The following is a 25213-nucleotide window of genomic DNA, read 5'->3' as shown; positions in this document are numbered from 1 at the left end:
GCTGAACTGAAAACACGCAGGTCAGTTTGATTGAGGACAAGGTTTGGGGAACCAAGGTTGCATCCCTCCTCACCTCCTCATCCCCCCTACTTACTCACAACCTTCCCCTTTTTACCCCCTCTCATTCCTTCTTCCCTCCCCCTCCCTGAGATCTGGGTCAGAACATTTTATTACTAGGTGGGGGTTAATCATGTTTCAAATTAAGCATTACATGTTGAGAACAGTGGGTTGTGATTCCTTTCTGTACATTTTCTTACTTGTCTGTAAATATTATTACTGACTGTACATAATGTGTTGACACAAAAACATCTACAAGTCTGTACTAGGAGTTGTACAGTCCACCTCCCCAATTTTACACCAAACAGCCACTTTGCTGTTGGCTTGTTTGCAACCGGCTTCTGAATTGAATTCTCCTCTGAGCAGTGTTATGGTAAGTTTTTCACTATTACTTTGATCTTTAATGTGTTTATTGAAAAATAAGGGCATTGTTTTGTGCCTATAGTAATCCTGGTTATTTTGGGGCAAAACAGATATTTTTAATAATTGAGGTCATGTCTCCTTTTGTATTATTTTCATCCTACCCACCATTCCAGGCCTAAGTATGAAATCCTGCAAGATTTTGTGCAGGATTTCATACATGCTCTCCCACATGCTCTGGGAGAACATGTGGTGGACAAGGAAGTGTAAGGCTGACTGCTCCAGGTGGGCTTTAAATTGTTGTGATAGTAATCTCTTGTTTTTAACTTTTTATTACGATGTGCTTAGGGACGTGCTTAAATGTGCCTCTGTTCCAGAACAGCTGAGTTGGATGATTACATGACCGTCTGCAGCCATCAAGAAGTGCAGAAGGTTGTTAATCATCCACAGATTCAATCCAGGTGAGGCAGAAGGGAAACACTTAACATGTAAGGCAGGTGAAACACTGAACTAAACCTGCTAATGACTGATTCAGTCTGTTGATCCTTGGATTGGTAACTGGTTGAAATGAACTGGACTATTGTTACTTGTGTGGGATCTTTATCAGCATATAGACACTTTTGAAGGAATTTAATCAACTTATTTGGAAATATTTGTAGTTGATGGAAGATTGAACCAGCTATTTGATGGACGTTTATTCTGTATAAATTATAAATAATTTTTCCAACTACACTATAAATCACCTTTTGTTCGATTTATTTGTTTCTGGTGTGTTAAATAAACCCTGATCCTCCCTGAGTTTTATTGTTAGGTTTTCTGATAAACTGCCTTTATTTAAAATATTGATTCCCTCATTTTAACATGAGTGCAGCATCATAAATCCTACACTATACTGCAACTTAATAGGTAAATGTAGTTGTATATGTAAATATTATGATAAATATTAATGAAATATTAAGGTAAATATTAATTTAACAGTGAGTGTACATTGGGAACTATATGGTTTGTATTTGTTCTCAGACCTGTAACCAGTACACTGTTTAATCTTTCAATGTCTTTCAGAACTTTTCAAATGTTTATCATCTTTCTAACCAGCACCTTCCTCACTTTTACTTTTGTATTTTTCAGCTGTTGCTCTCCAGTTTAACCGAAAGCTGACTCTTGAGAACTGCAGCGAAACTTTCAAGAAGTGGCTTCATTACATGCCAGAACGAGAGGAAGACATCGCCAACCAGAGTCAAACTGGGGTTACCACAACTTGTACTGTTTCCCTAGTTCATAGAGTACAAAGCTTAACCTCATGGACTCTGTTCTTCTGTGGACAATAGACTGTTGTTCTGACAGTCAAAAAGGAGTCAAATATGTTTAAAGATCTGTCCCTCTTTTCTTAAATAAAATGTTATATCAAACCCATGTTGTTTGATATAACATTTGATATAACACTATATCATCTGCCAATAATATAGTGTGTTTAACACCAGTGAAGAAACTTTTAGTGGTATGTTATGATGTAGATCTATCAGACCTAAAAATGTACATAAATCTTTAGCTTTCATTCAATATTAAATCAACCCAAATCTGCATGTAGATCCACATTCAGATGATGGTTGAATCAACATTGATATGTCAGTTATGGTTAAAACCCTAACGTTGATTCAACATACAAGTCACCGACCACTTTCAATGTTGTTTCAATGTTGTTTCAATCATTCTGTGCTATCTGGGTAGTTTATAATATTGTAATCAGTTTATGTTTGATTTTAGTTTGATCATCTGAAACATTTAATAAAAAACAAAGTGTAGAACAAGAGCAGCAACATATCTAACTGCCTCATGAGCTCAGACGCATGTTTACTTATCAGTAAACAGCCATGTTTACTTATCAGTAAACATGGCTGTTTACTGATAAGTTTTATGGTTCAGTTGGAACCAAAACCTCCACAGCAACCTTTGTTTTGACAGACATCAGAGTAACTTTGTTCACCACAGAACCAGAAACAATCAAAACAAACACATTTATTACTGCTGACACCAAACGATGTAAACAGAGCTGCAGCAGGGACAGGAAGAAAAGAAGAAAAAAACAATTCTGACTCTTTTCTCTTCATAGAGCAAAAAACTCACTGAGCTCCAGTGAAGTTTCAATAAAATGTAATTTTACCTTCAACTCTGAGACTTGATTTAATTCACTCGTTCTTCAGAGTTTCTCTTCTCTTCCTGCTATCAGTGAAGAATGAGACTCAGGAGCTTCTCCCTCCCTCACTTACAGGAAACCACTTTTCTCTGAGAACGTTGATGGAGCAAACGGGTAGTGGGGGCGACAGACCAGATAAGACCCATACCTTATTTGGAAATGGTGCCAATCCCCCCCGAACTGAGCGCACCCAGCAACCAAGGCGCTCAAACTTCTACAAATACCGTAAGTTTGAATCTAAGTAGATTTTTTTTAAACATATTTACTGAATTTTATAACAAAAAAACAAGTGGTAAGTGATACATTTGACATAAGATTCACATTAAACAACTTAGTCCCCAAAGTAATCAAATATAAATAATAAAGAAACAACAATAAATTAAACAACTCAACACTACATATTTCAGAAAACAAAAACAGAGAAATAAAGAAAAAAAACACACACAAAAAGATTCAGCTATCTGCACTGTTCTCTTAATTTCCGTTGTAGTGTTTCAGAAACTCGGTCAACGGTGACCATAATTCTTCAAATTTCTCTCCCTTTCCTCTGACAACAGTGAGTCGGTCCAGAGCCATGCATGACGTCATCTCCTTTACCCACATGTGGTTTGACAATCTGTCCATTTTTTTCCAGTGAAGAGATATTAATCTCCTGGCCTGCAGGAGTCCAAAGTTAATCAACTGTCTGGAACTAAAAACACAGTTCTCTGGATAAATACCTAAAACACACATTTTAGCCTCAGCAGGTACATTCACTCCAACAATCTTTGACAAAGTTTATGTAACTGATTTTGGACACACACAGTGAAAAGGAGTACCCCTTCCAACCAAACACTTACTGACCTCCATCCAGATGTCCTTCTTCTCCCTGTAAATTAGCCAGACTGAACAGCCTGCAGACAACTAGCTCCATAGAGCACATCTGTTAACGGTCGCTCTTTCTCTTTATTACAACTTGCACTTGTTACTGAACCAGGTTGATTTTAGTGACTCATCCGAGTCCCAAGGATGTTGTTTTAGTTTTGGGCTAAAAGCAACCTATAAAACATTTTCCATCTTTTCCTCCCCAGAATCAAACTTCATAGCTATTTTATGACCATCAAAGAACTTTAAGGTGATTCATTAATTGAATGTCCACAACATCTTTTAGATTTTCTTAATGCTAATTATTTTATTAGTAAGGCAATTTTGCAAGGGTCAGTGCAGCTTAAATCAGTAGCAGAAATAATCAAATAAGTTAAATCAATCATCCTTCCCTAATGCTGACTTTGAGAACTAAAAATGGGAACCTTTGAGAGAGACGGACGGAGTTTGGCATTTTGAACCCCAGAACTGGCCTGATGATGAAGAAGGTGTTGCAGCAGCAGGAGGAGGAGGTTGATCGATGAGGGCAGACGTCCCTGCAGGTCTGATGAGCTTTCATTTTTGCTTCGATGCTGAGGTCACACAGGACTTGGGTACTGGCAGGAAGAGTACTGACTTAAAACGGCAGGTCTCGGGTCTTAGGGTGACTTCCTCTTGTGCGTAGCAGTCCTCAGCCTCTTGTGTTGCGGCTCTGTAGCTCCCTTCTCCTCGTCTCATGATCTTTCTGGTCTGTTGAGATGTAGACGAGCTGGTCTCACAGAAGGAACACACCAGTTCTTCCTCTTTGCCTTTGTCCTTTATCTTTGTCTTTATCTTCATCTTTGTCTTGGTCTTTGTCTTTGGGGTCTGAACCCAGCTGATGAGAGAAGTTCGATTTGAAGCCACATGTTGCGGGGCTGACAGGTTGGTCCCCATGTGCAGAACAGTCTTCGACTCTGTGGCCCCTGAATTAAGCCCCCAAACACTCAGTGAGGCCTGGAAAATATTTAGTCATCTGATCTGATTGAACTTCAAAGTAAAGAGACACATTAATACAACTTTTTTTAGTTAGAAACTGAAATTGAAATAGTTTGTTACAACTGACCTAAAATGGTTTTTAATTATATCTTTTGATTAACCTTTAAATGGAGCAATTCTGATTATTGCTCCATTTAAAGGCGTTGTTAATTTTAGGGGCGCACCGATTGCTCACCGATTTTATGGCTGATCACCAATTTCTAAAAAATTGGTGATTCTGATTTTAGCTGACAGAATTTTATTTTTCTCTGAAATGTTGCTAAATGAAGCAAGAAAGTTGCTGAGTTAGCAACTGGTTCTGGCAGTTTTCCAGCAGTGCTTTAAGAAATAAATAAAAAAAAAAACAAGAGGAGCAACAAGAGGAAAACCTGTAAAAAGACAAAACTCGTTGAGGAGGAAGAGAGGAAATCTGTGGACTGGTTAAAGCCGGTTCTGATCCACAGACAACCCAGCTAGCATTGAATGTCCTCCCAAATGGACGTTTTCCGGACTCAAAATTGACCACCATTAGACTTTCGGCGGCAGACTTTCAGTTGAATTTCCACCGAAAGTCGGCTGACAACATTCAGCCGACTTTCGCATTTTATTCAAAAATAAAAAGCTATATATGGTTCTGCTTGGTCCGTGGAAATGCTAATGTAGCAGCATTCGCTATGAACTAGTGAATTTATTTAGCTCCCACAGGGCTTTCATGTGGAACAGTTGTCTTCTATTTCCTATGGATTTTAATCCAATGTTGTAACAAATTAAAGAAGAAGAAAAGCCAAGCTGGGCCCACACTTACTGTTTTCACATAGTTGTCTTCTGTTTCCAAGACATATTAATCAAATGTAATAAATTGTAAAATCGATGACAACCACTTAAAAACACTTGGCAAAGAATGTATTAATTTTATAGTATCAACATTAAAGACTACCCACAACAAAATATGATAAAGAATCATATTTATTTATACATGTGTAACAAAAAGACATTAATGAAGCCTTCTTAGAACAAAGTAAAGTAGCACAGTATAAATTTTAATACAATGGTTTTTTAGAAAAGACATTCACAATAATAAAAAATCAAAGCAAAGTCAGCATTTAGGAACCAACCACTGCTTAAAAATATAATTTTAAGAGATATTTACAACAGAACTGATTTCATGAGCGTTGACACATGCACAAAATAATAATAAAAAAACAAAAAACAAACCAGACAATCTTGAGCCTTCTTAAAACTCTTTTGGTGTTCTGAATCCGACCCTTGGTTCTTTGGTACAGCCCCTGAAAAACAGACAAAATATATATTTTAAACTGAGATGTGTATTATAGAGAAATACATGCAATCGTTTGAATCAGCTGTGCTGGAGTAGAGGCAGATCTAAAACATGCAGAGCAGGGGGGCCTGAGGACTGGAATTGAGAAGCACTGCTCTAATTGGAGAGTCTGGTGGATGAACCTGACTGGCCTGCACAGAGTCCTGACCTCAACCGGATAGAACACCTTAGGATGAATTAGAGTGAAGAATGAGAGCCAGGCCTTCTTGTCCAACATCAGTGTGTGACCTCACAAATATGCTTCTGGAAGAATAAGCACTAATAAACCTTGGACAGCCTTCCCAGAGGAGCTGAAGCTGTTCGAGGGTGGAGCAACATCATGTTGAACCCTATGGATCAGGAATGATGATCTCACCAAAGCTCATATGTGAGTGAAAGCAGGTGAGCGAATACTTTTGGCAGTATAGTAAATACTTTTACATTTTCCCATTCGTCTCAGCTGAGCTGCACCACAGACCGACTTTTACTAGAATTGCTGTGATTCTTCTCAAAAGTGGAGTAAAGTTATCTACAGCTTTAATAATAATAAATAAAGATTAATAAAGTAAAACCAACAAACTACTATGTTTACAAATATATTGTGTTTCAATATTATTCTAATCATGACTGGAATACAAAAAGATTTAAAAAGAAAAAAACTTGAAACCGTGGACATATTCTTCTTCTTTTTAGGTTTTATATGCGGTTGGCAAAAAACGTAAGGTAAGCATTACTGCCACCAACTGGTCAGTAGTGTGCACCACATGACTTAAAAAAAATAAAAACTATGTCCCAAGTTTTTGAAAAATTGTTTTAAAAAATCAAATATAGCCTGATATCCTCTGCTTCTTGAATCTTTCAGAAATAAATCAACAATGTCAAATTAAATTTTTATATTACTAAGGTTCATAATTAACTTGTTTCTCTGAATCCATTAATTCCTGCAATGTAAAATAAGATGCTCTATTGTCTCATCTTCCCCACAATCACTGATGTTTCCCTATCAAAAATGATGAGCTCTTCAAAGCAGTCGTGAAATAATTATCTTTTCTCTCCTGTTTCTGTTCTTTCTCCAATTTTCTTTTAGATTTTATAAAACGACCATCCGTTCCTTTCTTCAACCTATAACTTTTGCCACTTCTTTCATTTGTTGTTCGTAAACCAACAAATGTTACTTTCTGTTAGCTGCAGTGAGATTCTCAGAGACACCCAGATGACTTCCTGTAAATGAAAAAGAAAGAAAGTCTTGAGTTTCATGCTTCACCGGGTAGCAGGAAGAGAAGAGAAGCCCTGACGAACGAGTGAATTAAATCAAGTCTGTCTCAGAGTTGAAGGTAAAATCACATTTTACTGAAACTTCACTGCAGCTCAGTGAGTTTTTCTCTCTATGAAGAGAAAAGAGTCAGAACAGTTTGATTCTCTGACAGATTTTTGTTCCAGAGTAACTTCCTGATTACATCGTTTGGTGTCAGCAGCAATAAATGTGTTGATAATTGTTTCTGGTTCTTTGATGAACAAAGTTACTCTGATCTCTGTTACAACAAAGGTTACTGTGGAGGTTTTGATTCCAACTAAACCATTAAACTTCTTGCTTTAACAGAGTCAGAAAATGAGCAGACGTGTTTGTAGTTCTTTACGTCTGAGATCAAGAGGCGGTTAGATCTCAGACTTTGTTTTTTATAATTCTTAAATGTTTCAGATGATCAAGTTAAAATAAAACATAAACTGATTATAATATTATGAACTAAGTTCAACCTTTTTTATTTGTGATGCTGCTTTAGTAAATTCAACATCCATAAAGTTCTTTTTGGGGGGAATTGATGGATGAAATCACCCCCATAAACTTTATTATTAGTATTGTTTTAAATCCAAATGAAAAATAATATTCACATCACATGTTAATATTATGCAGCTCCAGTGTTTCACACAATCAGCTCCGTCAGAAAGCTGACCACAGCTGAACCGTTTCTTTCTTTATGACTGTCCATATTTAGAGCGGCCAGCTGCTAGCAGTGCTGCTAATTCACGGCCATTGTGCTGCAAATGTTACTGTGTGTTTGTGCCGCTGCTCCTGATTAAAGTCATAATTAAACTCCTCCATGCTGAGCAGTTCTCTGATAGCAGACGGCAAAAGCTAAAAGCTAAATGTTGTCTGCAGTTTTCAGTGACGTAAATCACGAGCCAATCAATGAATGCGATCAGCTGTCAGTGTAATTGTTTCAGTGCGGTTCCCTGATCGGTCCCGTTAGTTCTACCAATGAAGTAGGTATGAAAATCTGAGAACAGCCGCTCCGGATCTGCTGACGGGAAACGAGGCGGACCGGGACAGAACCAGTCAGAGGCGGGTTAGTGGAAAAGCGCCATTAGTGTCCTCTGAGGTTCTGCTGTGAGGTCACGCTACTGTTAGCAGGTGATGCTGTCTCTCTGCTGTGTTACCAGGGTAACAACTGCTGGTCTGCTCCTCAGGTGATGCTGATGGTCAGACTGATGTTAAAAAGAGAAGTTCTCACTGATTCTTCTCCATGATCTGGGGCCACGTGTATAAAAGAGTGTTCAGCTTTCACACTAAAAATTGGTGTACGGACAATTATAGAGAAATGTGACGCACAAAAAATTGAAACGTATAAAGCCTTGTGCACGTGCATGCCTGTGCACAAGGCATGCACGTGTGACAACTTTGCCGAAACATGTTGTTTGAGCTTTCACGGTGTCCGTAGTTCCTCAGACAAGCGCGCCGAACAAGCGCGTGCTTGCTACGCGCGTGCTTTCTCAGTGCTCATCACGAGCACGCGCCTATTTTGCCGCGTGGGCGGGGCGGAGCGGCAAGAAGACGAAGGGGGAACCGTATCTGATGGGGAAACGCGTATTGACGTAACAACTGTTCTGGTTCTGAGGGTGGAGGGAGTGGAGCGCTGACCAATAGGGACACGTCTTACATCGCTCGTCTTTAGGCCCAGGATGTTCATGTTTCCAGCAATAAAAACTCTCTGAGTTCAACCAAAAAAAGTAGCATCAGAAGTTGGAGAATCACAACCAAAGACTTCTGACAAATAAAAGTTTATGCTTTTATGCATTTTTCTCTTCATGAGACGAAAATTATTTGAATAAAAATTTTATTTGTATTTTTTTCCAAAATAAAATCTTCCATTAAATCATTACAATTCCAAAAGTTTTGATTAAAAAAATATTTAAATTGAGATTAGTTTTTGTTTGAATAATATTGACACAAATTTACCTCCACAGTATTTTATTTATTTTATTTATTTATTTTTTTGCATAAAATAAGAAATAAAATTTTAGTTCTAAACTCCCTACACCGGCTCCCTGTAGCTCAGAGAATAGACTTTAAAATACTGTTAGTTTATAAATCACTGAACGGCTTAGAACCACAATTCATTACAGATCTGCTGTTGTATTAACCGTCTGGACCTCTCAGGTCTTCTGGTTCTGGTTCTGGTTCTCTAAAAACTGCGAAACAACTGAAACACTGAATTCCTTTAAAGGGATCCAGGAACAGTTATAAAAATATATATACTTCATTTGGGAAATATTTATGTTAGATGTAAAAACTACTCAGCAATAATACTGTAGGTTATTTAGTTTTTATCAATTTTAATAAAATATTGTCAAACGAACGTCGCTTTGATGTTCATGCTGCAATGCATTCTGGGTAAATGACCCAACAATGTCAAATGAGAACCAGCTGGTTCTGGAGGTCAGAGACAGAAACATGGACTTTCTGTCCAAAGCAGAAAAACTTCAGCTGAAGGAGAGGAGAACCTTCATCATGATGATGATGCAGAAAAACAGGGATTAATCTGCTCACCTGACAACTAAAGACCTGAGCAGGAAGCCAGACTCCTTTGTGGAGGAGCTTTCTGCAGCTGATGCTGCCACCTAGTGGCAGCAGCAACACATTACAGTCAGAAGCAACAGGCAGGATTTAAAGATGTTTTCATTTCAGCCTGAAGGAAATAAAATCCTAGAATGATTAACAGTCAGTGCAGAAAATTAACAGGAATATTGTTCCTCATGGAGTAAAATATGACAAATTAATGTTCATATACATATATATATATATTTTTTTATTGTCAGTCAATTCACATACTGATATATTATGGCTTTCTAGTTACATAAATATATTTTTTCTGCTGGGGAGCGTGTATTAATCTGGTATATTTAGTTTCCATCCAAAGTTCATAAGAACAAAGTAAATTATGTATGAAATAAAGTCTCACCATAATAAATCCTTCATATTTTCCAGATGAAAGATGGTGCGGCAGCAGGAAGTGGATTTCGGTAAGTGATCAGAAGCAGAAATGAAGAATCTTGAAAAAACAAACTGACCAATCACAGCCTGTGTTGCTGCCATGTGATGAAGCTCAGCCTCAGTGTCTTTATTATTTTCATGCTTCCTGTTCAGTGAAGCTCTGGTGGAAACATTGTGAGTTTCTGTGAAACCTGAAGGTAAAAACTGAACTCAGATGGAAACTAAAAGGAACCGAAGTGAAGAACAGGCCAGCAGCTCTGATACTTCAGGAATATTTACTATAATTAATTTATCCAATAATCACATCACATATTACTAATTTATTATCTCAGATATAAAGACTTGCTGTGTCTTTTATTCCAACATTTGGTGACAGAGATAATAAAGCTTAGAGACGGAGATGAAGACGTGGTGATGATGGTAAAGACAGAGAAGTGATGAAAATGTTTGTTGATCATTCAATATTTTCATCATAATATTCGCCAATAATATCATAATTTCCTGTTTTCCTAAAATAGTGCAGCTCCATATTTAGAAGGTGTTTCTTTTATTGTTCTTCCTGCAGTGAGGAAAGGAAGTGATGAGCCAGAAGCTTCATTTGGTCTCATGTAGACAGAATCAGTGGTCGTCACTCAGATATGAGGCAGAAACACAACAACAGGTTTAGACCTGAGGATCAACAGACTCTGAATCTCTGGATGGAGCAACATGAATAGTTGATCTTCATCACGTTTTTCTCTCAGACATCAATTTGAATTAATCCTGTTTCTGATTTCTGCCTGCAGAGAAAAAACTTTTCAAGGTTCGCCCTGAGTTTGTGAAGAGAGTTTCTGAGGAAAACCTGATTCAGCTCCTCGATGGCCTTGAAACCGATGGTGTCTTTAATCTTTTGGAGAAACGGGCAAAACTTGAAGAGAATCAAAGCACAGCGAACAAGGCCCGGGAGACCATCGATGCTGTGAGGATGAAAGGACAGACAGCCAGTGAAATGATGATCAAACGTCTTCAACACATAGATCCGACTCTGTCCAACCAGCTGGGTTTGTCCTCTGACTCCACTGCTAAAGGTGAGACACGCAGTTCATTAAAGCTACTTCTGAAGAATGGGTCCTCTATTGTCTTTGATGAAACTCTAAATGATAAATATTCTCCAAATATTTCCTGACTTCAAAATTTGTCACCACAGAGAAGAAGTTAAATATATTAATCTGCTTGATGTTTGATGACACGATGGATTCTCAGTTCAGCCTGTTGAATATTAATTAAACCAAATGAAAATTAAATGCAACTGAATCTGCCATTATCATTGTAAAAATTGACAGAGATTTTTTGATGCAAAATGACAATGCTGAACTTTAACCCATATACCGAAGCCTCTATATGGCTTAATCCCAAACGTTATGTTAGTAAATCCCTGATTCTCAGGAAACTCTAGGTCCGAAGAGGAATTTTGATTCTTGGAGATCCATATGAAGGGGGGATCCTTAAGTAAAAATAAAATTTCAGCTCCCAGAAAATCAATCCTGGAGGTACCTAAACTTTGCCACTTACTACATGAAATTTATGGATCTCCATCTACACCCACTGCAACTGTAGATTATGTTTCCCATTTTAGGAAAATCTCAGAGTTATACCATGTAGTGTCTAAATATTACTCCATTTTGGTAAAGGATATAGGCAAAGGGCTCCCTGCTTTACTATCAGCCTGGGAAGTTGATGTTGGTTCGACTTTCACATATCAGGAATAGAAAATGATACTTTATAGTATTAAACAAATGTCTAGGGAATATGAAACAAGATAAGTACAATTACTTCATAGAACATATTGGTCACCACATAGATTACATAGAGAAAGTCTTATACAGTCACCTAAATGCCAGATTGAGACAGGCCCACTGATCCATATGAAATTGCCCTGAAACTCAAGATTTCTGATATGTGATTTACAAATATGTTAAATCAATTATACAATAAGATATTCGGTTTTCTCCCCTTAAACATTTGCCATCTAACACTGCAGAATGGGTCCAGACTGCATTAATGTTGGGGCGTAAACTGATTGTCTCTGGGTGGAAGGCCACCTCTATCCCACTATTACTTTATGGCTTAATCGACTTGACAGATTAGCTGCACTAGAGCAACTTTCATACAGATTACTAAATAAAATGGAGCTCTTCCACCTTAATTGGGACCCATACTTATTCAGACTGCCGGGGCCCAATTAAAGGTCGTGGTGGTGGGGGCATGAGGCCCCAGTGGGGTTTGATTTGACCGTGATGAGTGGGCTATGTAGAATGCCTCACATAAATAAAAGCTGACCAACCTGTGCTACTTAATTTACTTTTTATATGAACAGGGTTGCCCCCATTTATTTATTTAATGTTCTTAATTTCCTTCCTTTTTCTAATGTTGCCTACTATTTAGTGTTGGTTCGCCATTGCTCGGTTACTATGCTGATGTAATTGCTGGTGGATATCGCTTGTACAGAGAATGGACTGTGTTGTAATAAAAATTTAATAAAATGTTAATCAGAAAAAATATATATAGCAATCCCATCACTAAGCTATATTTTGTCCCTCCACTGGTTTGACCAAAATGTTTCATCTGCTGTAAGTTTCCTGAAGAACAGAAGGACAGTGCTCTTTCGTTTTTTAAGAATAAAATAGTTGCTATTCATTTTATAGAATCAAAGGCAATAAAAATTAAGAGGAAGTGTAAGTTCGGGCAAGCAGACAGAAGAATGATCAATGGCATTGCCCAGGCATGTTTGAGTTGGAGGCTTTCCCTGCAGACTGGTGTATTCAGATGTCGTTCAACATCTGCTGGACTTTCCTCAGGATGTTCTGAGTCTGTGGTTGCAGTGCCATCCTGTACACTGTGAACAGTGTCCCCTTCATTTATTTCCCCGTTTAGTGCCATCCTGTACGCTGTGTCCTCCACCTTCAGGCTGAAGGTGGAGGACACCAAGACCAGTGATGTTGTTGGAGTGTAGCTGGATTCTGACAGAGAGAAAGGTCCTGTCAAAGGTCATTCTGGATAACGAGTCTCATCAACTTCATGATGTGATGGTCGGTTACAAAAGCACCTTTAGGCAGAGACTCATTGCACAAAAATGAACCACAGGAAATCATTCCTGCATGTAGCCATAAGATTATACAATGCCCAGCTCAGAGTGTCTTTAAATTTAAGTTCATTCTGGACTCCAGTGTTGTGTTCAAGACCACCTAACCCGAGACCAAGACAAGACCAAGACCAGAGTGTATCGAGACCGAGACAAGACCAAGACTTTTGGGGTCCGAGACCAAGTCAAGACCAAGACCGAGGGGAGTCGAGACCGAGTCAAGACCAAGACCAGCGGCCCGCGCTACATGACACAATAAAATGTAAAATATGATCGAAATTGCTTCTCAAAATAATCTGAAAGATCCATATTACCATAAAACACCTAGATATTAAATACTTAATACATTTTACCAATATTAAATATTCCATTTATGTGCTAAAAAGTGTGATGGTCTCGTGCCATCCCTAAAAACATAACGCCCTGGGCATTTGCCCATATTGCTCATATAAGAAACCACCACTGTCTGCACCATTAGCAATTGAGGCAATGCCCTGACGGTAAATAACGCTCAACTATGAACACTGACCAAGGAGCAACAAGCAAGAAGTAACCAAACAGAAGGCGCTCATCGTGACTGTTTTCACACTCTATCCCAGTACATGAAGCCAGGCAGTCTGACACCATGGCAGACATTACAGCTGCCACTTTGAACAAAACCAATCAAAGAGCAATGTGCATGCTCTGCGTGCTCTTTCGTTCTTGTGTTTTAGTTATTTGTTAATTTAAATATCAACGTACATAATTAAATAAAATAATAATGCAGTGTACACAGAGCATTACAAGAACAAAGAACGGGTGTTCTGTCAGGTCAGATCACGGTGTTCTGTCAGATCAGCATACGTTGTCAGATAGTCGTACACTTAGCTCAGACATGCATACACTGTCATTACCATATATTTAATTAGCAACATAGAATCATGACGTAGATCATTATTAACAGTTATTAACAGTTGTATGGCATCCAGCTGCAGCCAGACCTGCTTTAAACACACTTTGAAACCACGACAACGCATGTATATCCATCTAGTTATCACATTATGTCATATTATAATTAATTACTTATTTTCGTCATAACTTGTATACTGACAACCACACTGACGGTCGGACATAATGCTCATGCGCTGGCATGGTACTCACTGCATGTATGCTATTCTAACAGCGTATGGCTATCTGATAGAACACCGGCTATATCTGTCAGACACGTCATTACCATAAGATTTCATTTAATCAACAACACAGAATCATGACGTAGATCGTAATACTTTGCTATTAACAGTTGTATGGCATCCTGACTTAGCGGTTAAGTGAGTTTTATACGGGCATGTGTTGTAGCTGACTCCAGCAGCAGCCAGACCCTGCTTTAAATACACTTTGAAACCATGACAACACATATATCTATATAGTTATCATTGAAAACAATTTAATGACTTATGTTCATCATAACTTGCTGCGTATGGTGAACTGACAACTCCTCTGACGGTCGGATTTCTTAATGCTTAATGCATGTATGCTATCCTGACAGCGTATGGCTATCTGATAGAACAACGGCTCTCAGTGACACTCCAGTCCTATCTAATAAGTAAAGAGCCGTGGAGAAGAATCGACTGTTTCTGAATGTCACCTCACTATATTGCAGACTTTTGGACATAGCGTTGTCCCATATATGCGACAAGTCAGTCAACACCTCCGCACAATAATTCAGCACAGTGAGTGATAACATTTTTCATCACAATTCTTATGTGTCTCTGTACAGCTAGCTTTGATAACATCACGTTAATGGAGCTTACCTTCTTTGAGCTACTTTTCTAAGTGATGAAAAAAGTTAGACGTTGTCCCCCACTGTCTGTGAAAGCGAAGCGCTGCTGAGTTAGCTGTGGCCATCGGATTTCTTACTATTTATGCAGCGCTATTATATTACTGACGATTAGACAAACATTTTCTGCTGCTGAGAGGAAACCACTGCGCATGTCCTGGAGCGCCGCGCGCGAGTGGAAAGTGGGGAGGGGAGGGGGAGGGAGAGTAAAAGGTGGGGAGGGGAGGGGAGGGGGGAGTAACAGAAACAGTAGTTGCTTGGATTTTAATCGGTGCGTTTTGCATCCACTGAAAACAAAGATGTTAACAAATAAAGTGGACAGAATGCTGTACGTTTAGTGATATTTTCACAGTTGCGGTCTTGACTGGTCTTGAAATAAAATGCCGAGTCCGCAGCGCCCGAGACCGAGACAAGACCGAGACCAAATGCGGTCGAGTCCGAGACGAGACCGAGACCATCAAAAAATGGTCTTAAGACCGGTCTTAAGACCAAGACCAACTTCGAGTACCACAACACTGCTGGACTCATTATATATTTATTCATATATTAACACATTTCCATGTGCCTGCTTATTTTATTTATTTATTTATTTATTTATTTATTTATTTATTTATTTATTTATTTATTTATTTATTTATTTATTTATTTTATATTTAGGTCATATTTGACAGAATGGTGATCTGTCCAGGATGTACCCCGCCTCTCGCCCAAAACATTAGCTGGAGAGGCACCAGCACCTCCCGACCCCACTAAGGGACAAGGGTTAACAGAAAATAGATGGATGGATGGATGGTCGTATTTAAATTATAATATTACATTTGTGTATATAATATTTTCCTAAATTTTGTATTCCTTTTGTATTCCTTTTGGTTATATTTGTATTTACTAAAATGTAACACCTTTGGTGGAGTAGTTGAGCATTTAATAAGCAATTTCCCTTTAGGGATCCAAAAAGTATATTATGTTGTATCAACCTAGAATGCATTGCAGCACAAACAACATGCTGACTTCCAAGTGACAGTATTTTGTTTAACTTTATCAAAATGAAACAGCCTACACGATTTTCATAGTTGTTTTGTTTTACATCTGAAATAAGTGTTTCTCAGTCTATTGTCACAACTAATCCTGGATCCCTTCATGGTTCCATGGATTTGCTATAACGAGATTTTATCTCAGCTTATCTCTGCCTTTCTATCAAAACCATTAACTAGTAAGTGGAATGGTGTGCCTAATAAAGTGGCCAGTTTAGTTCTTTGTTTCCAGCTTGCAGACGGTGCTCAAAAAGAAAGCAATTTCAAATTAAACACTAATAAAACTCTGAGTCTCAAAGGTCAGAGGTTGCTCTGTGGGAAACATGTCTGATTAACTGAAACCTTCAACCAGAGAAAAAAACATGAAAGAATTTTAATGAGCAAAACTGATTCTAATCATCTCTGTGCAGCACAAACCTGTTTTTTATTTACCTTTTCTTTTATCCATCACCTCAGTGAGCCCCAGACTGTTTTCTTCAGAAAATCTCAAATTAAATCATGAATTTTCTCTCTTCCCAAACACTGAAGTTGGAATGACTTTTTTCTTTAGATGACAATAATTATTTTTAATAGTTTTTTATTGATATTAATTTTTTCCTTCATTAAAATTGATACACAAATTAGAAAAAAATAATTGTATTCCTTATGTTTAGCTGAAGTGTATCATGTTGTGTTTCTCTCTCTTTTTTTTTTCTTTTTTTTTAGATGTTGATATTCAATGTCAGCATGACCTCAAAGAGCATCTGAAGATGAAGTTCCAGAGTCTCTCTGAAGGCGTCGCTGAACATGGAAACAAAACCATTCTGAACCAGATCTACACAGAGCTCCACATCACAGAGGGGTTAACTACAGAGGTCAACCAGGAACATGAAGTTAGACGCATTGAAACAGCATCCAGGAAACAAGAAACAATCAGAAGAGAAGAAATCTTTAAACCTGGAAGAGATCAACCAATCAGAAAAGTGATGACCATGGGAGTGGCTGGCATTGGGAAAACAATGTTAACACAGAAGTTCACTCTGGACTGGGCTGAAGGCAAAACCAACCAGAACATCAACTTCATATTTCCATTCACTTTCAGAGAGCTGAATATGTTGAAAGAAGAAACCAGCTTGGTGGAACTCATTCATGACCACTTCACTAAAACTAGAGGAATCAGCAACTTTGAACAGTTCCAGGTTCTGTTCATCTTTGATGGTCTGGATGAGAGTCGACTTCCTCTGGACTTCAACAACAATCAGATCCTGACTGACATTAATAAGTCCACCTCACTAGATATTTTGCTGACAAACCTCATCAGGGGGGAACTGCTTCCCTCTGCTCACCTCTGGATAACCACACGACCTGCAGCAGCCAATCAGATCCCTCCTCAGTGTGTTAACATGGTAACAGAGGTCAGAGGGTTCACTGACCCCCAGAAGGAGGAGTACTTCAGGAAGAGATTCATAAGTGATGATGGTATGGCCAGCAGCATCATCTCCCACATCAAGAAATCAAAAAGTCTCCACATCATGTGTCACATCCCAGTCTTCTGCTGGATCACTGCTGAAGTTCTGGAGGAAATGATGACCAGAGAGGAAGGAGAGCTGCCCAAGACCCTGACTGAGATGTACATCAAGTTCTTGTTGGTTCAGACCAAAATTAAGGAGAAAAAGTATGATGGAGGATCAAAGACAAAATCAATCTTGAGTCCAGAGAACAGGAAGCTGATTGAGTCTCTAGGTAGTCTGGCTTTTGATCAGCTGCTGAAGGGAAACCTGATCTTCTATGACAAAGACCTCAAACAGTGTGGCATCGACATCAAAGATGCTGCGTTGTACTCAGGAGTTTTCACTGAGATGTTTAAAAAGGAAAGAGGCATGGGCAACATCTCTGTCTACTCCTTTGTTCATCTGAGCATCCAGGAGTTTCTGGCTGCCGTCTACATGCTCCACTGCTTCACCAGCAGGAGGTCAGAGGTCATCAAGACGTTCCTGGGAGAACATGACACCCCTACATTCACATGGTTCAAATGGCCCTGGAGGGAAAAATACAGAGAAACATCTTTCGATGAGTTCATGAAGAAGGTCATGGAGAAATCCCTCAGCAGTAAAAATGGCCACCTGGACCTGTTTGTCCGCTTCCTTCATGGTCTCACTGTGGAGTCCAACCAGAGACTCTTAGAGGATCTGCTGGGTCAGACAGAGAACCGTCCAGAAACCATCCAGAGAATCATCACCAACCTGAAGGAGATGAACACTGACGATATCTCTCCTGATAGAAGCATTAACATCTTCTACTGTCTGGTGGAGATGAACGACGTCTCCTTTACTCAGGAGATCCAACGGCTGCTGGATTCAGGGAAGGAACTCTCAATGACTGACTGTTCAGCTCTGACCTTCATGCTGCAGATGTCAGAGGAGGTTCTGGATGAGTTGGACCTGGAGAAGTACAACACATCACAATGGGGACGACATAGACTGGTTCCAGCTGTGAAGAACTGCAGAAAGGCTCGGTGAGTCCAGATGTTTTCATCATGTGAATGCTGATTCAGCACTATTGTCCTCCTGTTTCTTCTTCTTTCTTCAGTTTGCTTCTGAATGTTTTTGGTTTTTAACTACTTCCTTCATCCTTTGGACTGTTTCAGCCATTCAAACATATTTTTAGACATTTCCAACATGGAAATGTTTTATCAGTTTTCATGTTTAAATGAATAGAAAACTTTGAGAACTCTAGAAAATCTGTTTTCTCTGAATGATCCAATCAACCAGAGACACATTTTAACTTTTAACTCCTCTTCACTCACTGGGCCCAGACCCACAGAGTGAGCCGTGCCCCCGTGGACTGGAAGTTGTTTGTTGTTTTTACCTTAAACTGGCCAACACTCTGTTATTCCTATATCAATTTGATACAGTAGGGGCTCCCTCGCTTCCCATATCTATGTGTTCTGTCGCTTTTTTCAGCAGTTAAAACTGTTTAATCCGTTGTTAACGTCGTAACCTGTTTTTCCGAGCTGCCTCAAACGCAACATGAACGCTGAGACACGAGCGCTGGGTTTACACCTGTGCGGCAGCGACGGAGACCTGCTGCTGCTGTGTGTTAGAATCATGGCATCAAAATGCAAAGAACTTTTCACAGTTTTTGCCCAAACTAATCGATTGAGTTGAGTAATGTTGTTGGATATGGATAATGTTAGCTAAAAGATGACTAGTTAATAATACAGCACCTTAATCTTGTGAACAAGTAGCCTGTAGGCTACAGATGTTGTTTATGTTCAGCTACATAGATGCATTTTGCACCCCTAAAATAAGTCAGTTACCCCCCTCTTAAACTCCTCTGGAGCTGAGGTTGATTGGGCCGCTACTCTATAATTCAACTTTAGGATCTTTGACTGTTTTTATAAAAATCACTTTTTAGATTTGATGGAAACTTTAAAATAAACCCGTGAATTGCTGTTGTTGTCATGGAAACTAGCTAGAAACTTTGTAAACCACCTCTTCCTCCTCCCACTAGTTTCCTCTGAGTTTGTAACTGAGACCAAAATGTGGTGATTGTTGTCTGGTTCCAGAAAAAGTCCTAGTTTCTGTCAGATCCTCCCAAAGCTCTGAGAACTCTGCTTCCAGAGCTGGAACCATTTTCCTCATCAACTCTTCATCTGCAGCCTTTGTTGAAGCTGTTAGCTGTCCTCCATGAAGACCTGCAGAGACATGAGCTTCAGCTCTTTAGACATCCCAGCCTCTTTAGTTCTGGAGAACTTTCACTGCTTCACCATGAAGATGCTGCTGGACCCAAACGCTCCGTCTCCTCCAGGGGTTTTGCTCTTCAGCTCTTTAGGAGTTTAGCAACAATTTCTTCTGACATCCAAACCTTTGTTCCTCTGAGACGATGGACAGACCACTGCAGAGACACGTGTCCCTCTTCCAACCAGTTTGTCCCAGTTCCTCTCAGGTCAACAGAGGACTGGTTCTGCTGCTGCTCTGCAGGACGACCAGAACAATCTGCAGCTTTTAGCTGAAGCAGGTTGACGACTGTCCACTTTCTACTTTGTTACGGCATCAAATCCAGCAGATGAACGGAGACACAACTGGGAGCATCATGTGTCTGGTCTGCTCCCAGTTTCCTCTGTGGCAGCATTTAATAATCTGCTGCTGGGAGCCACGTTTCTATAGAATATACTACTATTATTAATGATGAGGAGGATTCTAGATGCTGCAGCAGCAGATATGGGCTAAACAAACCCATAGCTTAATCAGGAACTGCACAGACTCTCTGTCAGGTCAAACTCAGTAAATTGAAGATCAGATGTTGATCAGATGATGACATCATGATGACATCACTGTTATCATATTTTAGTCTGTTTATGATCCAGATTGATTTAATTAGAACTGAATTTATTTCTTCTCTCATCACAGACTTGGTGGCTGTGAGCTCCAGAAGGCTGAATGTGAAGTTGTGGCCTCAGCTCTGAGGTCCAATCCAGATCTGACTGAACTGGAAATAAGTGAGATCAACATACTGAGAGGTGGACACTCTGATATGAAGAATCTGCTTGAGATCCTGGAGAGTTCAGTCAGTAAAGTGAAGAAACTGAGGTTTGTTTTCTCTATTTATCTAATAAAATCATTCATTTATACTTTAATCCTTAGATTAATGATTTAATTCTAATATATTTTTAATACCAGAATAAAATCTCAAAAACAATTTACCTTATAAATTGTTTTTTCTTATTTCAGACTTTGAGATTATTGAACTTTGTTTTCCAGTTTTTCACTTTAAAATGTTTTTGACTGATGAACAAAAATGAGTGAAATAATTCAAATGAAGTTAATTAATGATGGAGATGTTTCAGTTTGGTTTGTAAAGATTCAGATTGTTTTATTTCTCATTTCTGATTCTCATCTTTACATCCAGAATGAAATGTTGTTCCTCCAGATTCGAGCCACAAACACTGACCAGTTCAAATAATCATTAATGAAACATCTAAAAAATATTTAAAATGAAAGGTCCTAAAGTAAGTGAAAAATTAGGCAGGATTGCCTTTTAGACATTTCTTTAATGAGAAGCTGCAATCAGAAACCACCTTCAGTTTTGTCTGAAAGAATCCAGACCACTGAGTTTTTCTCTGAGCTCAACAGGCTGCAGGTTCTTCAGGACATCAGTTTTCTGGTCCAGACATCAGAACCAGCAGAGACTGCAGCACATGAATCTGGACCAGGTGTGTTAGGAGGTTCTGCACATGCTCAGACTGAAGGTACACCGTCTGACAGAGAAAGTCGACCAACTCTGGATGAAATGGTTCCTAGAAACAGGGAAGCTTTCTGGGGACTCGACTGCCTGCTCATATGGAGCTGCAGCTCATGCAGGAGTTTTATGTTGGCAGGAAGCAAAACAACATGGAAGCAGGTGATGAGTTTCCATTTTAGTGTCAAATCCACTGATGGAGCAAATTACAAGTCAGTCGTCCTCCAAACCACTGAGAGCAGCTTCCAGAGGAAATCTGAGTTTGTTCTGACAGTCAGACTCTGTCAGGATGACCACAGTCTTCTGGCTGAGTTCCTGACATGAAGGAGACAGAAATAATATAAAGATCATTAATTAACAGTCCTGCAGTAAATACTGATTTGTGAAGGTTTTGGTGTTAAAGTCATTTAGTTCAAACGTCTTGACATCTTGATTCAGCTCTTATTTTGTAGGACAGGAAATGAGATCTTACCTTTGTAAACTTTGTGTGCAACAAACTTCATCAGTGACTGAAATCATCCTCATGTGGTTCACCTGGAAAATAGATTTAAAAATGACTCATCTTCACAATCAGGTTGTTCCTTTATGATAATGTTTCCATTTCTGCAGCGTCTCTGATGAAGGATTCAGAACTTCTAACAACAAGTCATGATAAAATGTTCTGGTTCTGCTGGTTTGGACTCTTTAAACCAGTTTGACTGGATCAGATGTTTGAATCAGTTCATCATGTTCCTTTACATTCAGGAAAATTAATTTTCTACATTTTATTATTTATTTGTTCATATTTCAGTTTTAACTGTATCCTGCTGGCTTCAGCTCATCTTTTATTCTTTATTCAGATTGGATATCTGCAGTTTTTCAGAGACCAGCTGGACGTCTCTGTTCTCAGCTCTGAAGTCCAAACCGACCCATCTGACAGAACTGGAGATTAGAGAAACCAACCTGGGAGATTCTGGAGTGAAGAAGCTCTGTGGTTTTCTACAGACTGAAGGCTGCAGACTGGAGAGTCTGGAGTAAGATTTTAGTTCAGTTAATATTTCTTTGAATAATTGATCACAAATCAAAGTTCATATCTTCTGTTCTAATAAATATTTTCTGAGTTTGTTCCTGGACTTGGATCCAGAGTTTAATTTAGTCCCTCTGTGTAACTGAGTTGGACCTGCTGACCTGAGGTCAGAACAGGACAGCATTCGGACCCCCAGTGTGTAGAAATCCCTCTCATGTGAAGCAGGTCAAAGGTCATTCAACCCTTTCTAGAAAAGTGAATTCCTAGAATCTGACAGGAACAAATTTATAATCAATGATTGATGCTTCAACACTTTGATCAGAACCTTTAATGATTTTACTGACTAAAATCCTCCAACACAACATGACCCAGTACCAGGTTCTGGTTCTGGTTCTGAAGTCAGCAGGTCTTTATTGAAGCAGCAGCTTGTTGGCTTTAATATTCATGAGAATCTTTAACTGGTTCTGTTGGACTGGTTCACCTGCATCCTGTTGGCTTCAGCTCATCTTTTATTCTTTATCCAGGTTGTTTGACTGCAGTTTGTCAAAGATCAGCTGTGATTTTCTGGCTTCAGCTCTGAAGTCCAAGGGCCTCCATCTGACAAAACTGGACCTGAGCCTCAATGGCCTTAAGGAGTCAGATGTTCATAAGATGAAGGATCTTGTAAGTAAATGTTTGTAGTGAGTCCAGCTGCTGTCAGCATATTGAACTAAACCCAGTTAGCATCACAGCAAAGCTCCAGTGTTCCCAGTAAAGCTGCAGCTTCTCAGTGGGAGGAGAATGGTTCAGGCTTCCTGATTGTACACAGAGACAGCAATCAGCCAATCGGAGGAGCAGCAGCTTGCTGTGTTCCTGTGTTTGTGTTGGTGTGAAGATGAGTGGTGTTGCTGTGTCCATGTCTCCAGGACATCCAGCTGGACTCCAGCGTCCAGCCGTCCAACATGTCTAGAGACAGTGGTCCTCATTCATCAAACTGTGGCAGCAGCAGATCTGATCTCAGATCTGCTTGTTCTCTCAGTTCAACAGGAAACAACTGATCAGGTTAATCTTGGTCTCAGCTCTGAGATCAGTCTGACTGCAGCCTGGAAACCATCTACTGGATGTGCTGCGTCACTGACTGCTGCTGGAGAGGCTGGAAACACTCACTGATCTGATCTCTCCATCCTTCTTCTCTCTGCAGGTTGAAGGACTGATGATCTCTGTAAAGTAGAGAACGGTCTCTGTGTCCTGCTGATCTTCAGAGGTTGAAGCTGCGGCAGTTTGAGTCTAAAGAGACTCTGACTGGATCATGATGATGACCTCTGACCTCCAAGATTTTCCTCCTGTTTATTTTCTCACGTCTGTCATTTAGTGTCTGATATTGTTTGTCTCTTTGGATCAATAAAGATCCGATTCAAACTGGGCTCCATTTAGAGGCTTCAAGGAGTTTTGCTCTGAACTGGATTCAACTGGAAAGTTGATCTTTTTTCTCTCTGATTCATTTTCATCCTGGAACCAGAAATGGTCTGAGATGGAAACATGGGAATCATTTTCAGTTCAGCTTTGAATCATAAAGACACTTCAAACCTCTTTTCTCTGCTGCTTCTTCTTCTGCTGACAGGAAAATGTTCCTCAAAGCTCCACAGATTAAAAGATGCTTTACTGGAAACTGCAGAGAAACTTCAGATTCCATCACAGAAACCAGTTGAACCAGTTTAGAACTGGATGTCCCACAGGAACTCTGATCTTAGAGCAGTTTTCAGGAACATCCAGCATTTTATCTGAAAAAGAAGATAGATTGTACATATATTTATCTTTTTATAGTCATTCTGAAATCTCTAAATAATGAAATTGTGTGTCATAGTCATTGATTCTTTAATATTTCTGTTTGTTTTGGTGGTTTACTTTTTAACTCCACATTTCATGTTGAGTTTTCTATAGAACTTTAGGACTTGATGTGTCACATCAGGCTTTTTACTGTGAATTTACTGATTTATTCAGACCTCAGAGAATCAGTGGGATAATGTGCTGATTGGTTCGTGTTATTTGTTTTCATATTTATTCTAATGTAATGTGGATTCATGGCCAATAAAAGTTTTTATTGGCCGTGCAGTACAAATATAGTAACTGCACCTTTATTTTAATCATCTATGACATTTAGATTATTGTATTCAGACCAACAAAGAAATAAAATATATATTTTAAAGTTTTCATCTTTACTTTTACAGCATTAGCAGAAACAGAAACATCCTGTGAAGTTGATCTGAGCTTTTTAAAGCTTCTAATTAAGGTTTGTTTTGTTATTCATCCTGAAGGTGTTTAAATAAAACACATGGAAACCACTTAATTAATCAATGTTGTTGTTTTTCCTCCAACTTCATAGTTTAAGTTGCTTCAAACTATGAATGTACTATTATAATACTTTCCGGTGCTTTATTTTGAAAGATCTCACAGGAAGCATATGTATCATTTTTTCTAGTTTCATTGTAATTGTAATTACCACATTTAGCCACCAGAGGGCATAAACACGGAGCTACGAGCCACACTCCTTACTGGCGGTTATCTAACCGTAAGATCTCGCTGCTCTGAATGAAGCGAGTCTGTAGCGCTGTAGCTATCTCCAACTTCAGACCAGCGGGCTAACTGGTCCCCAATGGGATAAATCAATGGTCCCCAATTACCATGAAATAATTAAATATTTCCGTTTTATGTATTATTTACGGTGGCCGACAGGTGCAAATGCGCAGCAAAAGAGAAAACATGCAAACAAAAGAAAAGACACACCCCCGAATTAAATGCAGCAAACAAAAAAGAAAACACCCCCGAATTAGAAAACACCCCCGAATTAAATGCAGCAAACAAAAAAGAAAACACCCCCGAATTAGAAAACACCCCCGAATTAAATGCAGCAAACAAAAAAAGAAAACACCCCCGAATTAGAAAACACCCCCGAATTAAATGCAGCAAACAAAAAAGAAAAC

The 25213-nt window shown here is 39.0% G+C and overlaps 3 protein-coding genes across 6 annotated transcripts in view; 1 reads left to right on the top strand and 2 right to left on the bottom strand.

The window, feature by feature from the left end:
• Positions 1 to 2699, bottom strand: part of LOC106934082 (NACHT, LRR and PYD domains-containing protein 3-like) — a 93075-nt gene extending 90376 nt beyond the window's left edge. The window contains exon 1 of the mRNA XM_088003731.1: positions 2579 to 2699. The gene's annotated coding sequence lies outside the window, so the exon portion shown is untranslated. The remainder of the gene's footprint in view (positions 1 to 2578) is intronic.
• Positions 1 to 2718, bottom strand: part of LOC106934078 (NACHT, LRR and PYD domains-containing protein 3-like) — a 30677-nt gene extending 27959 nt beyond the window's left edge. For 2 of the 3 annotated variants that reach the window (XR_015762331.1, XM_088003732.1), the window contains exon 1: positions 2579 to 2718. The gene's annotated coding sequence lies outside the window, so the exon portion shown is untranslated. The remainder of the gene's footprint in view (positions 1 to 2578) is intronic. The other variant, XM_088003733.1, reaches the window with a different exon arrangement.
• A 4269-nt stretch (positions 2719 to 6987) lies between these two features.
• LOC106934084 (NLR family CARD domain-containing protein 3-like) overlaps positions 6988 to 25213 on the top strand; it is an 81492-nt gene continuing 63266 nt past the window's right edge. Inside the window, exons 1-8 of one of the 2 annotated variants that reach the window (XM_088003771.1) lie at positions 6988 to 7123; positions 10054 to 10088; positions 10845 to 11126; positions 16733 to 18521; positions 20419 to 20598; positions 22087 to 22260; positions 22778 to 22916; positions 23434 to 25158. In XM_088003771.1, the coding sequence (XP_087859897.1) occupies positions 10061 to 10088; positions 10845 to 11126; positions 16733 to 18521; positions 20419 to 20598; positions 22087 to 22260; positions 22778 to 22916; positions 23434 to 23463 (2622 nt within the window). In that variant the 5' untranslated portion in view covers positions 6988 to 7123; positions 10054 to 10060 and the 3' untranslated portion in view covers positions 23464 to 25158. Of the gene's footprint in view, positions 7124 to 10053; positions 10089 to 10844; positions 11127 to 16732; positions 18522 to 20418; positions 20599 to 22086; positions 22261 to 22777; positions 22917 to 23433; positions 25159 to 25213 lie in introns of those variants that run through there. The other variant, XM_088003773.1, reaches the window with a different exon arrangement.

This window comes from Poecilia mexicana, unplaced genomic scaffold (genome assembly GCF_051168715.1).
Source record: "Poecilia mexicana isolate PSO_F unplaced genomic scaffold, ASM5116871v1 scaffold_2, whole genome shotgun sequence".
Lineage (NCBI taxonomy): Eukaryota > Metazoa > Chordata > Actinopteri > Cyprinodontiformes > Poeciliidae > Poecilia > Poecilia mexicana.
The sequence above is the reverse complement of the archived record's forward strand: the minus strand, read 5'-3'. Positions and strand labels throughout refer to the sequence as shown.